The 12,830-nt window shown below is 39.1% G+C and overlaps 2 protein-coding genes across 2 annotated transcripts in view; one reads left to right on the top strand and one right to left on the bottom strand.

The window, feature by feature from the left end:
- Positions 1–1,677: 1,677 nt before the first annotated feature.
- On the top strand, positions 1,678–4,726 carry nkx6.3 (NK6 homeobox 3). The gene is made up of 3 exons (XM_024438761.2): positions 1,678–2,541; positions 3,284–3,453; positions 3,611–4,726. The coding sequence occupies exons 1-3, from the start codon at positions 2,130–2,132 to the stop codon at positions 3,839–3,841; spliced, it is 813 nt and encodes a 270-aa protein (XP_024294529.1). The 5' UTR covers positions 1,678–2,129; the 3' UTR covers positions 3,842–4,726.
- A 7,239-nt stretch (positions 4,727–11,965) lies between these two features.
- Positions 11,966–12,830, bottom strand: part of LOC112262914 (inositol polyphosphate-5-phosphatase A) — a 37,644-nt gene continuing 36,779 nt past the window's right edge. Inside the window, exon 16 of the mRNA XM_024438760.2 lies at positions 11,966–12,798. The gene's annotated coding sequence lies outside the window, so the exon portion shown is untranslated. The remainder of the gene's footprint in view (positions 12,799–12,830) is intronic.

Raw genomic sequence — 12,830 nt, 5'->3', positions numbered from 1 at the left:
ACAAGTGTAAAGGGATAAAGAATATGTACATAAAGATATATGAATGAGTGATGGTACAGAACGGCATAGGCAAGATGCAGTAGATGGTATCGAGTACAATATATACATATGAGATGAGTAATGTAGGGTATGTAAACAAAGTGGCATAGTTTAAAGTGGCTAGTGATACATGTATTACATAAAGATACAGTAGATGATATAGAGTACAGTGTTTACATACCCTACATTATTCATATCATATGTGTATGTAAACATTATATTAAGTAGCATTGTTTAAAGTGGCTAGTGATATATTTTCCATCAATTCCCATTATTAAAGTGGCTGGAGTTGAGTCAGTGTGTTGGCAGCAGCCACTCAATGTTAGTGGTGGCTGTTTAACAGTCTGATGGCCTTGAGATAGAAGCTGTTATTCAGTCTCTCGGCCCCAGCTTTGATGCACCTGTACTGACCTCGCCTTCTGGATGATAGCGGGGTGAACAGGCAGTGGCTCGGGTGGTTGTTGTCCTTGATGATCTTTATGGCCTTCCTGTGACATAAGAACGGGAAGCATAGAAATGACTTACATTGAACAGGTCTATGTGAATTTGGTCGGGTCGCCCAAAAAGTTACATCTTGTATCTTTAGAGGTTGTGGAATTGGCAGGTTCAGCATCATGTGTGACAGGACACAGACCATTTACAGTACGTTCTACAATCACATTTTTTGGAAAGTACTTGGCAGATTTATAGTAAAGAGAAAGAGTAACAAAAAAAGTGATCTACATGTCACATCTTTCCTCCCACTAAATTGCCCCAGGACAACTCTAAACGTCAGGATTACACAAGAATATGCAATGCCCTTGGCATTTCTCCCTGACTTTTTCATCTTCCCTGGCAAGAGCAAAGTGTTTTGAATGTGCCTATATAGACAGCTACAGAAATCAGAGCTATATGTGTGCATATTACAAATACACCAGTTAATGATGATAATCATTTGTTTGTTACTTTCTGTAATAAATATACCCTACTACATGTAGTAAGGATTTTAATTTATATGCACAGTTGGATTTAAATAATCTATGTATTAATAAATTCACTGTTTATATTTATATTTCCATAGAACGTTAAATACATTCCAATATAGACAAAGGACAAACAAATGTAGTTGTATCTATTCATCAAATTAGTATGAAGAGATACAGAACACCATTAAATATGATGCATAAAATGGACAGAGGGTAGTCACTGAATGTATCAACATTATAATCAAACTTACTGCAAAAGACAAATCCAATGATTCCTTTGTGCATCAATACATTTTATAATAACCACTGTTCACAATATCTTACAAAAAAGGTAAAGATGATACAGAGCTATTGTTTTACATAAAGCTGATCTATCCCAATATCAGTCTTTCCCAAATTAGCGTTCATACGCCATACTATGGACTAAAACAGAAGAATTCTAAACCTGTGTGTTGAAGCTGCTTCTGCCTCAGCACCACAGAGAGCCAGCCATGGCAGGTCATCAAAAAGCAACTTGTTCCCACTCCACCTGTTCAAAACGCTATTAATCTGCTGCCTTCCAATAGAAGGCTTGGCTTTGTCCCGGGAGCCAATAGAAATACGAGAGCTGCGGGACCGACCAATCCAAGGCAGCATTCTAATATGTCCTTTCTTTATCAAGGTGCCACTCCACTTCAAGATACTGCTTATTTATGACCCCCGAGGAGAGAGCAGGGAGGAGATATTTGTCTTAAGGAGCAACTGTGAACACTGTTTCTCAGGTTGCACAACACCTGATGTTGATTTTGGAACTGTCACCTTCAGTACTATGGTACAAAGCAGGTGAAGGAAGACAGTGAAGAGGTTTTATGCTGGCACCAGCCCTCTGCTGTCATAGCCAGCTAGAGAGACACCTCTGCAGATACCAGTGACCTGGTGTAATCTAGTCCTCAGATAGGGGACATTGGCATCAGCATCATTTGAACATCAACAGACTGGATTAAGAAATAAGAACACAATCAACGAACCCGTATTCATCCAGTCTTGGTGAGAGGTAAACGTGAACCTTTGTGGGCCGCACTGGGTCTTTTCATGACTGGACCTTGTTAGGTGAGTTGGTGAAATCTAAAAGTGGAGGTACTTCTCATGGATTCCAACATACCGGGGTCTTTTCTGTTCAACAACAGCCTGAACCAGTTCTCCTCGGACTTAAAGGCACCTGTGTGTCAGTACTCAGTGCCCAACTCCTACTACAAGCTAAACCCAGGCCTGAACAGCCAGCTGCAGGCAGCAGGCACACCCCACGGCATCAGTGACATCCTCAGCCGTTCCATGATGGGTGCTACAGGCACTACCACCCTGCTCTCTGGATACCCTACCATGGGGGGCTTTGGCACCGTGGCCACCCCGGGGGTCTACTACAACCGTGCAGACTACAACCCCTCACTGGGCGGCTTCACCAAGCCTGGCGCTGAGTGCCCCGTGAAGGGTCGCAGTGGCAGCTGCTGGGTAGAGAGTGGGTACGAGTGGAGAGGAGGGAGGCAGCAGTGCAATAACAGTGAGTAACTCCGCACTATAGTCACCTAAACATCACACGACTCACACACCAACTGACTGAGGCATGGCTTATATCACCCATCCATAATACTCAGACAACTGTATTATTAGCTAGATTCTTATGTTTTTTCTCAAAGCTTAAACAAATGAATATATTTGGTGTAAATTACTTTGTAACTCCTCTGTTTAAAAAACAAATATCTTAAAACATTTGAATAACTTAATTTCTCAAGTTTTTAAATCAAGGTTCTGTTAGTTAAAGGTGTAAATATATTTTTGTATAAAGTGTATGGCAGTCTATTGTAATCTATAATGTAATTTTATGTGTCATTGTTTAAATACTGGTTATCACTAACCATTCAGTCTTTCAGTAAAGATAGTGTACGTAGAATTTGGCTGACTCATTCACTTAACATACAAATATCTGGAATCTGATTACATGCTATACAAGGATAATGCTGCATTGGTCATAAAACATTTTAAGATGTGAAAAAAGTTTGTATTGAGAAATGTATCTAATATTATATCGGATCATCTCTGCAATACAAACACACCAAAAATACTGTACAATTGGTTGTATATTCATTTTTATTCCTCCAATATGAGTATTTGACTAACTACTACTAATATTTTACAGATATGTAAAAATATCTATGTAATTGACCATTATTTACCTCACTATTTGTATGCAGTCTCCAAGTGACGTAAATTGAAAATAAGTGTAATGCACACTTCATTTCCAGACATTGGGCATCTAGAGGATATTTCAGGCAGGAAGAAGCACACCAGACCTACATTCAGTGGACATCAGATATTTGCCCTGGAGAAAACCTTTGAGCGGACCAAGTACTTGGCCGGGCCAGAGAGAGCTAGACTGGCCTACTCCCTGGGCATGACAGAGTCACAAGTCAAGGTAAAGCAAAAGTCCCCATATAGACAGATCTAAATGCATCCACTGACTATACACGTCATCTGAATTAATTTAGTAAAAAGGATTACAGTATTGTATAACTGAATGTATGCTGGTTAAAATAAGAAATCCCACTAAGTAAAGAAATTATTTGAATCAGGTGTGGTTCCAGAACCGCCGCACCAAGTGGAGGAAGAAGAGTGCCTCAGAGCCCAGCTCCACCCAGGCGATGCGGGGTGAGCAGGGAGGGGAGGCCTCGGAGAATGAGGTGGAGGATGAGGAGTACAACAAGCCTCTGGATCCCGACTCGGACGACGAGAAGATACGACTGCTGCTGCGCAAACACCGCCGGGCTTTCTCTGTACTCCGCCTTGGACCACATCACGTCTGACACATAAACACAAAAGCTGCCACGCACACACGCACACAGACACACACATCAGATGTGCATGTTGTAGCAAGGGGTAGCATTAAACACATTTTGTAGTACAGACACACAACTAAATATTCAAGCATGTTCAAAATAAGGCACATTTATAATACAGTAAGTTTAAGGAGAAAAAAGGGTAACGGTTCACGTGAAGTGATGCCTTGACGTACCATATTTGTAACCATAATGGAAACAGAGGGAAGATGTTACCATTAAATGATGGGTGAAACAGTTTAAATTGAAAATAGAATTCATCAATGACTTTCAATGAGGCAAATGGTTAACTGTTATGTAGGAAACCCATCATGATCTATTATCCTCAGCTGCACCATGATGGTTGCATCAAACGTAAAAGGAAATAGTTTCTCATGTGTACATACACATTATAGCAGACCAAAGCTAAATAGATATGTAAACCATGGATAATGCAGTTGACAGTACCTGTTTTATTTGAGTAGAGTAAACTCTTCAGGTCAAGGACTTTTTATTTCAGTTCATCAAATTAATTTGCTTGTTGTACTCTTAATATTGAATGTCCATTTGAACTTGTTTCAGTCAACTGCTGTACTATGAACACAATATTTCTATTATTAACTCTGATTCATTTAATTGAGAGCCTGGCGATGCTGTTTTTATTTTAACACTGGCGTTGAGGGTACACATATCAAGATAAGTCTTGACCTTTTATTTTGACTAATGTGTTAGCTAATGTCATGCAGACATGCAAGCTTTCATGACATGAGGGTTTCTGTGCATCCAAATTAAGTTGCATAAGGATAATGTAAATGAATGATGACATTTTTAATTGTACAATAAATTATTGTGAATTATTTATTGAATACAATGGTACAATGATTGTGTCATGCCTTGGTTTTTCAGTAATTGTTTTCATATAAAAGACAACAATACCCAAACAAACAACTTATACTGTATCTGACATCTAAACAGACATTGAAGTCTATATCAGCAATAGAGTTGTTAATACATTAAAAGCGACAGTTTAGACAGATGGTGGGTAGAAAGGCACAATCATTGAGTAGAAGTGAGGGGTCAAAGGCCAATCCCAAGGTGATCTATGTAGTTACCAGGGTGCTGGAATTGGACTGGCTGAACTGTTCTGTGTAGAAGACAAAGCCATCAGACCCATCCACGCCATCACAAAAATCAATGCTACTATTCTATTTCATTCACTAATTGAATATCTCTCACCCCTGGCCCCTGCAGCTCAGTGCTGTTTGTCATTAGGACAGATGCTACGGAAGTGTGTGAGGGTGTGCCCAGCACCAGGGAAAATATGCATTGTGCTAGTTGTACTGTTGAAACAATTATGCAATTGTTGATAGTAAAACATCAACAAGATGCTAGTCTCCCTAGGCAGACGGGTTGCCTCCCACAATGTGAACAATGCTCCAGGTCTGGGATTTCTGAGGCTAACAAGACGCTAACGTCAAGAGTTAGGTCGCTCTACAGTTCAGGATAGAGATATGTTAACAGCAACAGCATAGACTACGAACTTTGAGAATATAACCATATGAATATACTATACCAGATACCTTTCTACTACTAAAGGTTCTATACACAGGAGAGAAAAGGCAGGGAAACCCATCTCTGAGAAAAGCTGAAGAGCAACATTGATATCAGTCTTGACATGGTTGGGAAACAAAGCCTGTGCTGTATCACTGAATCTAGGAAACTCTCAGAACACTTCAGTTCTTGTGCAGCTTCGTATGAAAGTGAAAAAAAAAAAAAGATTTAAGAGCCCAGTCAGTGAAAGTGCAAAAGCTCTTCATAAATGAGACTTGCATATTCATGGAATCTGCTTTACTTAAATCTTTCAGCATCTAGGCCAGGACAGGTCATTTCCATTGTTTTTGATGCACATTTTACATTTGCTGACTGCAGACTGTACTTTTTCTGCTGATTATTTTGCCTAGCACTTGATAAATCCAAGGCAACGGTATTGGATCAACATTTGTCCTCCAAAATGCAATAATTGTGAGGATCGGATTCAGAGCAACTCACAATTTCAGTTGGCTTTTCCTTTCTGGAGTTTTAAAGGGTATTGATCGAAACAACTTGGCCAGTTCTGACCGTCCGAAACAGCCAGCCCATTCCACCTTGAGAGGGCACGTTTAATATCCCATCTACTTCACACAAAGTCCTATCAATACACAGCCTCACTTTCTCTCTCCAACCAAAGAGGCAAGTCTCAGGCTGGGCTGGATTCTCAAACCATAGAATGGGAAAAAATAACATGGCCATAATAAGTTCAAGTTGAGTGTGTAAGGTCCAGATGGACATTTAGCATGAGAATAAATCAAATAAAAGTTGACCTATTTCAGCATGACCTCTCCAAAACACCTTGCAGTGATCTATCTATGTGTGTTCCACCCTGACAGCAAGTATAACCCATTGTAACCCAGTTGATGGGAACTGTTTAAGGACACTCCACCACGAGCATTGGAGATTCTCGTTTCATGCATTAGGCCTACATTAAAGGAGTGGTACGTCGTCGGTGGTATGTTACAAATCAGCTGCATCCAGTGTTGTCGATAAGCATTGGAGTGAAACCATAGATAAAGAGCTTTATTTGAAATCACATGGCAATGGTTGTGTTATGCAGAGCACTGGTGTGACTGAATGAGAAAGCCCAATAGTGATCAGAGTTACCTGCCAAAAGGAAAACCATTGCACAACTCGAAGATAAATTGCAAGTAGAATGCCAACTGAAAAGAAACAAGCTAGTAGCTCTAAAATTGATATTGATTTTGCAAAGGTTGAATCTCATGAAGGGAGAGTTATACAGTAATGTAATTGCAGTGGTCAACATTTATTTACAAAACTGGAAGCATTACAAGAATGTAGTGTTTGTTTGTGTTCGACCAGAAATGACAAACATTAGTCCACTCCATCTAACAATACTACTGGCCTCATGTTGAACTCCAAACCAAGAGCATTCCCCGGAGGGCATTATTAGAATATGTTGACCATACCATGAATCAACTACTACAAATATGTTATTGACAGGTGGGCCTTGCACTTTCCACGCAGACACATCAATCATTAATTGTAAACAAACGTAAGGAAATTTGAGAGGGTACAGATTAAAAGGATCTATACATTTGAACTAATGAATCCTGGTATTATCAGTCTATAATTACTTCACAGCAGATTGAGTGTAAATCAGTCAACACATACTACAGAGGAAGATTGATTACAAATGATGCATTTTCTACCTCAAAATATAGGGAGTATAACAGTAAAATAAATAAGTCATTAATATGCATTGTGCATTCTGAATAACACATACAACTATAAAATAATATGAAAACCATGATTATATATTAAAAGTCTTTGAATTAGTCTGTAATAAAACAAAATTATGCAAACCAACAAAATACAGAAGATGGACAATGAACAAAGATCTGCTGCAGCACAAATCAACATAGAACACGGAAAATAGATAAAATCAATAAAATAAATTCAACCAAAATAATATAGTGGTTTCAAGCTTAAAATGTTGTGAACTTTGCGTGTGTTTGTGTGAGCATGTGCCTGGGTGTGCATGTGCCTGGGTGTGCATGCATGTGATTTTGTGTGTGGCTGTGGTATCAGACATCCATTCCAGACACATTCATTTAAAATAATTGTATGGTAAACAAGTTATAGTGATTTGGCAGAAGTTAAACTGATCACAGTAACTGAAACAGTAAAACAATAGATGGGTCGTTCCACGAAATGAGTGCCTTTTGCGTCCATTTGATATTTTAAGAACAGATGATGCACAAATATTTAATTTTAAAAGCCAGTTATATTCAATGAAGTGCCCTTTAATATAGACCACCCAGATAATTCAATAAATCAGATGAGTAAAGACTCTCTAAACATCTCTCCGTGTACCCTCTGTGACTTCTAGGAACATCAACCCACTTCTCCAAGTTTTCACCATCATTGTAAAGCCCTAGTTATTTTGTTGCTTTGACAGTCATTTCTGAAGATAATTTATTTAATGTGATTAGTAATTCATTTATGAATTTAATTCATTTATTTAATTCATTTATTTTAAGGCCAACCCTGTTACATGAACTGAACTCTTCATTTAATATGGTTAAACTACTCCTTTTTAAATATATTTTTTCCAAAAGAAAAATGTACATCTAATTGTCAAATCAGTGTAAAAGCAGGTGAGCTGGTTCTACTCTTTTTGTCCATTTTCTGGTGTTTTGTGGTGGAGAACTGAGCGGGTCGAGAACAACACATCAACCCTGTTACCCACATATAGACAGTCTACATTTAAAAAAAAAAAAAAAAAACATTTTTTGGGTGAAGTTTGCATTCAATTTCCACTCTGTTGAACACAACAAGCTTATATTCCCCGTCACAAGGGGATTTGCGGCTGATTTACAGTGGCAATAAAAAGTATGTGAACCTTCTGGAAATACCTGGATTTCTGCATAAATTGGTAAATAAATAAAATTTGATCTGATCTTCATCTAGGTCACAACAATAGACAAACACAGTCTGCTTAAACAAATAACACACAAACAATGATATGTTTTCATGTCTTTATTGAACACACCGTGTAACCATTCACAGTGTAGGGTATGTGAACCCTCCACACATAGTGTTGTATGTTCCATCCAAACAACTCAACCGTAGTTTAATCTGTCCACAGAATATTTAGCCAGTAGCGCTGTGGAACATCCAGGTGCACTTTTGGAAACATAAAACGCGCAGAAATGTTTTTTTTTGGACAGCCGTGGCTTCTTCCATGGTGTCCTCCCATGAACACCATTCTTGTTTAGTGTTTTACGTATCGTAGACTCGTCAACAGAGATGTTAGCATGTTCCAAAGATTTCTGTAAGTCTTTAGCTGACACTCTAAGATTCTTCTTAACCTCATTAATCATTCTGCACTGTGCACTTGCAGTTATTTCTGCAGGATGGCCACTCCTAAGGAGAGTAGCAACAGCGCTGAATTTTCTCCATTTATAGACAATTTGTCTTACCGTGGACTGATGAACATCAAGGCTTTTAGAGATACTTTTGAAACCCTTTCCAGCTTTATGCATGTTAATAACTTGTAATCTTAGGTCTTCTGAGATCTCTTTTGTTCGAGGCATGGTTCACATCAGGTAATGCTTCTTGCGAAGAATAGCAAACTCAAATTTTGTGAGTGTTTTTTATAGGGCAAAGGCAGCTCTAACCAACATTTCCGATCTCGTCTCATTGATTGGACTCCAGGTTAGCTGACTCCATTAGCCTAGGAGTTCACATACTTTTCCCAACCTACACTGTGAATGTTTAAATTATGTATTCAATACAGGCAAGAAAAATACATTAATTTGTGTGCTATTAGTTTAAGCACACTATGTTTGTCTATTTTTGTGACTTAGATGAAGATCAGATCAAAATTGATGACCAATTTATGCAGAAATCCAGGTAATTCAAAAGGGTTCACATACTTTTTCTTGCCACTGTAAGATTACATTGTCAACCCTGTTACTTTATTTGGCACTTAATAGGCACTTTCTATAGTAATTGTTTTATTGAACCTCTTGAGATGTTTGTGTTTTTTATTACGTTGATCATGTGCTCTTTATAACAGAATGTTAAAATTAGGTGAATGCATCATTAAAAACAAAATAACATTCAGCCAGTTCCCCTGAACAAGATAAATCTCAATTAGCACACTCCTCAATTCTCTAAAAAGACAAACAAATATTTGAACCTTTGAGGAGCTACTTTAAAGGACTAGCCCATAGTTTGTGGAATAAAGCACTTCATGGTAACAACGTAGCTGCGTACCACAGGCAATACATATCAGAAATGAAAACAGACTACATAACTGCCAGCTATCATGGTGTCCGGACTTAATGTCCTGTAGAGTAGGGACTAACCTTACAGTTGAACCATAATAAGTTTGTCCATTACATGGGCCCACCCCATAATATGTCAATGTACAACCCGCCAGAGAGCACACCCAGCAGATTGGAGTAGCAGGCAGGCAAAGCCCAGTGATAATCAGTATTCAGCAGCATGTAGATGTTATGCTTTAGAGTCTGCGGGAATCCAAGTTAGAGGTCTGATGGGGAGGGAGGGCATTTCCGTTTTTCATACTGACCTGATGGGCTCCCAGCCTGAATCTGGTCCCACTGGTCTTTTACATGATCTTATTGATTTAAGCTGAGTTATAACCATAGTTATGGAAGGAGGTTAGGAAAAGAGACCTCAGCGTGGCATTTTTTTAAAAAGTAGACTGTTCGAGGGATGAGCTGGGATAGTATGTACAGTGCATTCAGAAAGTATTCACACCCCTTTACTTTTTCTACATTTTGTTGTCAGAGCCTGTATTAAAAATAGGTTACATTTAGATTTTGTGTCACTGATGCACACACAATACCCCATAATGTCAAAATGGATTTTTTTTAAAGAATTCTTTTGAAATGAATAATAAATGTAAGGTTCAAATGCCTTTAGCCAAATAAGTATTCAGCCCCTTTGTTATGGCAAGCCTAAATAAAAAAAAAATAAAAAGCAGACACTGTCAAATATCCCTTTGAGTATGGCGAAGTTATTAATTAGGCTTTTGATGATGTATTAATATACCTAGTCACTAAAAAGATACAGGTGTCCTTCCTAACTCAGTTGGAGGAGAGAAAGGAAACTACTCAGGGATTTTTGTGATTTTGGTTGTGATATGAGAAAACTGACGATGGATCAACAATATTATACTCACTCCACAATACTAATCTCGTCTCTCTGGGGGTGCCACAGGGTTCAATTCTCAGGCCGGCTCTTTTCTCTGTATACATCAATGATGTCGCTCTTGCTGCTGGTGATTCTCTGATCCACCTCTACTCAGACGACACCATTCTGTATACTTATGGCCCTTCTTTGTACACTGTGTTAAAAAACCTCCAAACAAGCTTCAATGCTATACGACACTCCTTCCGTGGCCTCCAACTGCTTTTAAATGCTAGTAAAACTAAATGCATGCTCTTCAACCGATTGCTGCCCGCACCCGCCCGCCCGACTAGCATCACTACTCTACAAATACCTAGGTGTCTGGTTAGACTGTAAAGTCTCCTTCCAGACTCACATTAAGCATCTCCAATCCAAAATTAAACCTAGAATCGGCTTACTATTTCGCTACAAAGCCTCCTTCACTCACGCTGCCAAACATACCCTCATAAAACTGACTATCCTACCGATCCTTGACTTCGGCGATGTCATTTACAAAATAGCCTCCAATACTCTACTCAGCAAACTGGATGTAGTCTATCACAGTGCCATCTGTTTTGTCACCAAAGCCCCATATACTACCCACCACTGCGACCTGTATGCTCTCGTTGGCTGGCCCGCGCTACATATTCATCGCAAAACCCACTGGCTCCAGGTCATCTATAAGTCTTTGCTAGCACCATAGCTGGGTTGTGTTCCGGAGGATGTACGGCTCTCATACGGGAGTTGCAGCGTTGAGACAAGACTAACTACCAACTGGATACCACGAAATTGGGGAGAAAAAAAGGGTAAAAAGGTATTTATTTTTTATAAAACACAAGGCCAAATCTACACTGGAGTTGCTTACCAAAATTACATTGAATCATCCTGTGGCCTAGTTACAGTTGACTTAAAACGGCTTGACAATCTATGGCAAGACTTAATAGCGCCTGTCTAGTAATGATCAACAATCAACTTGACAGAGCTTGAAGAATTTTAAGAGGTATAACGGGCAAATATTGTACAATCCAGGTGTGCAAAGCTCTTAGAGACGTACCCAAAAAGATTCACAGCTGTAATCGACTTTTACAAAGTATTGACTCAGGGGTCTGAATACTTACATACATGAGATGTTTCGGTGTTTCATTTTCAATAAATTTGCTAAAATGTATAAAAGCATGTTTCACTTTGACATTATGGGGTATTGTGTGTAGATGGGTGAGATTTTTAAAAATTGAATCCATTTTTGGAATTAGTCTTTAACACAACATCGTGAAATAAGTCAAGGGGTATGAATACTTTCTGAAGGCACTGTATGTACTGGTGAAATGTATGTTTTGAACAAAAGACAACACAACATGAGAATGCACAGAGAAATGTGTATTATGCTACTGCTCTATTCTGAAGAGGGACGCAACCTGGCCAAACTTGCTTACGGTGCATTGAAATACTGTAGTAGCTTTTGTTTATTGTGTTTCTGAATATTTGATTTAAGCATACTTATATTGATAGTAACCAGTTAAAAGTTAGAAAATAAATAGGTAAAATGAAAGACTACTAAAATACAACTGAAAAGCATGCATGCATATTCCATTCAGGGATGTCAGAAGGAATACTTAACCGTAGACCCTTGACACTTGAAAACCGTTTGATCAGCTGAAGTTAGGGTATTTACTTGGCAAGATGCCAGTGTGTGTGTCCTCACATGTCTCTTTAATCCCATTGGGACAGACCGGTGCCCTCCATGACAAGACCAGCAGACCCACATTGTCTTTTCGTTGGCCCTATTCCATCCAGCAAACTGCCACACATACTCTGGTTCCAATGGTCGAGCACTGAAGGTAGGACTCCAGAAAATACCCCTGCATCTCTGTGTATTTTGGGGTCAGACAATTTAAGATATATGGCCGAGCACAGGACAGAGCAAAATTGTCCGTCAAAAAAAATCCATAATGCTGATGATCAAATCTGTGGTGATGTCACCCAAGCCATGGCAATCAATAACTTGGAGTGAGAGGAGAAGAGAACATGAGAAACCTGGTTGGGTGGATACTGACTGACTGCATGTACATCAGGGAGAGGCTGGGTCCCGTGACTGGCTGGGAGCTGTTCTGTTTATCCTCTGGTACAGATAGTGGAGTGGGAGTGTGATGGTGATGGCCAGTGGGACCTGTGTTGGATAGATACTGGCATACCTAAAGGGAGAAAAGTTAATACACTGTTTACC

Source organism: Oncorhynchus tshawytscha, linkage group LG12, assembly GCF_018296145.1.
Source record: "Oncorhynchus tshawytscha isolate Ot180627B linkage group LG12, Otsh_v2.0, whole genome shotgun sequence".
NCBI classification, from domain to species: Eukaryota; Metazoa; Chordata; class Actinopteri; order Salmoniformes; family Salmonidae; genus Oncorhynchus; species Oncorhynchus tshawytscha.
This window is presented reverse-complemented; position numbering and strand designations above follow the sequence as displayed.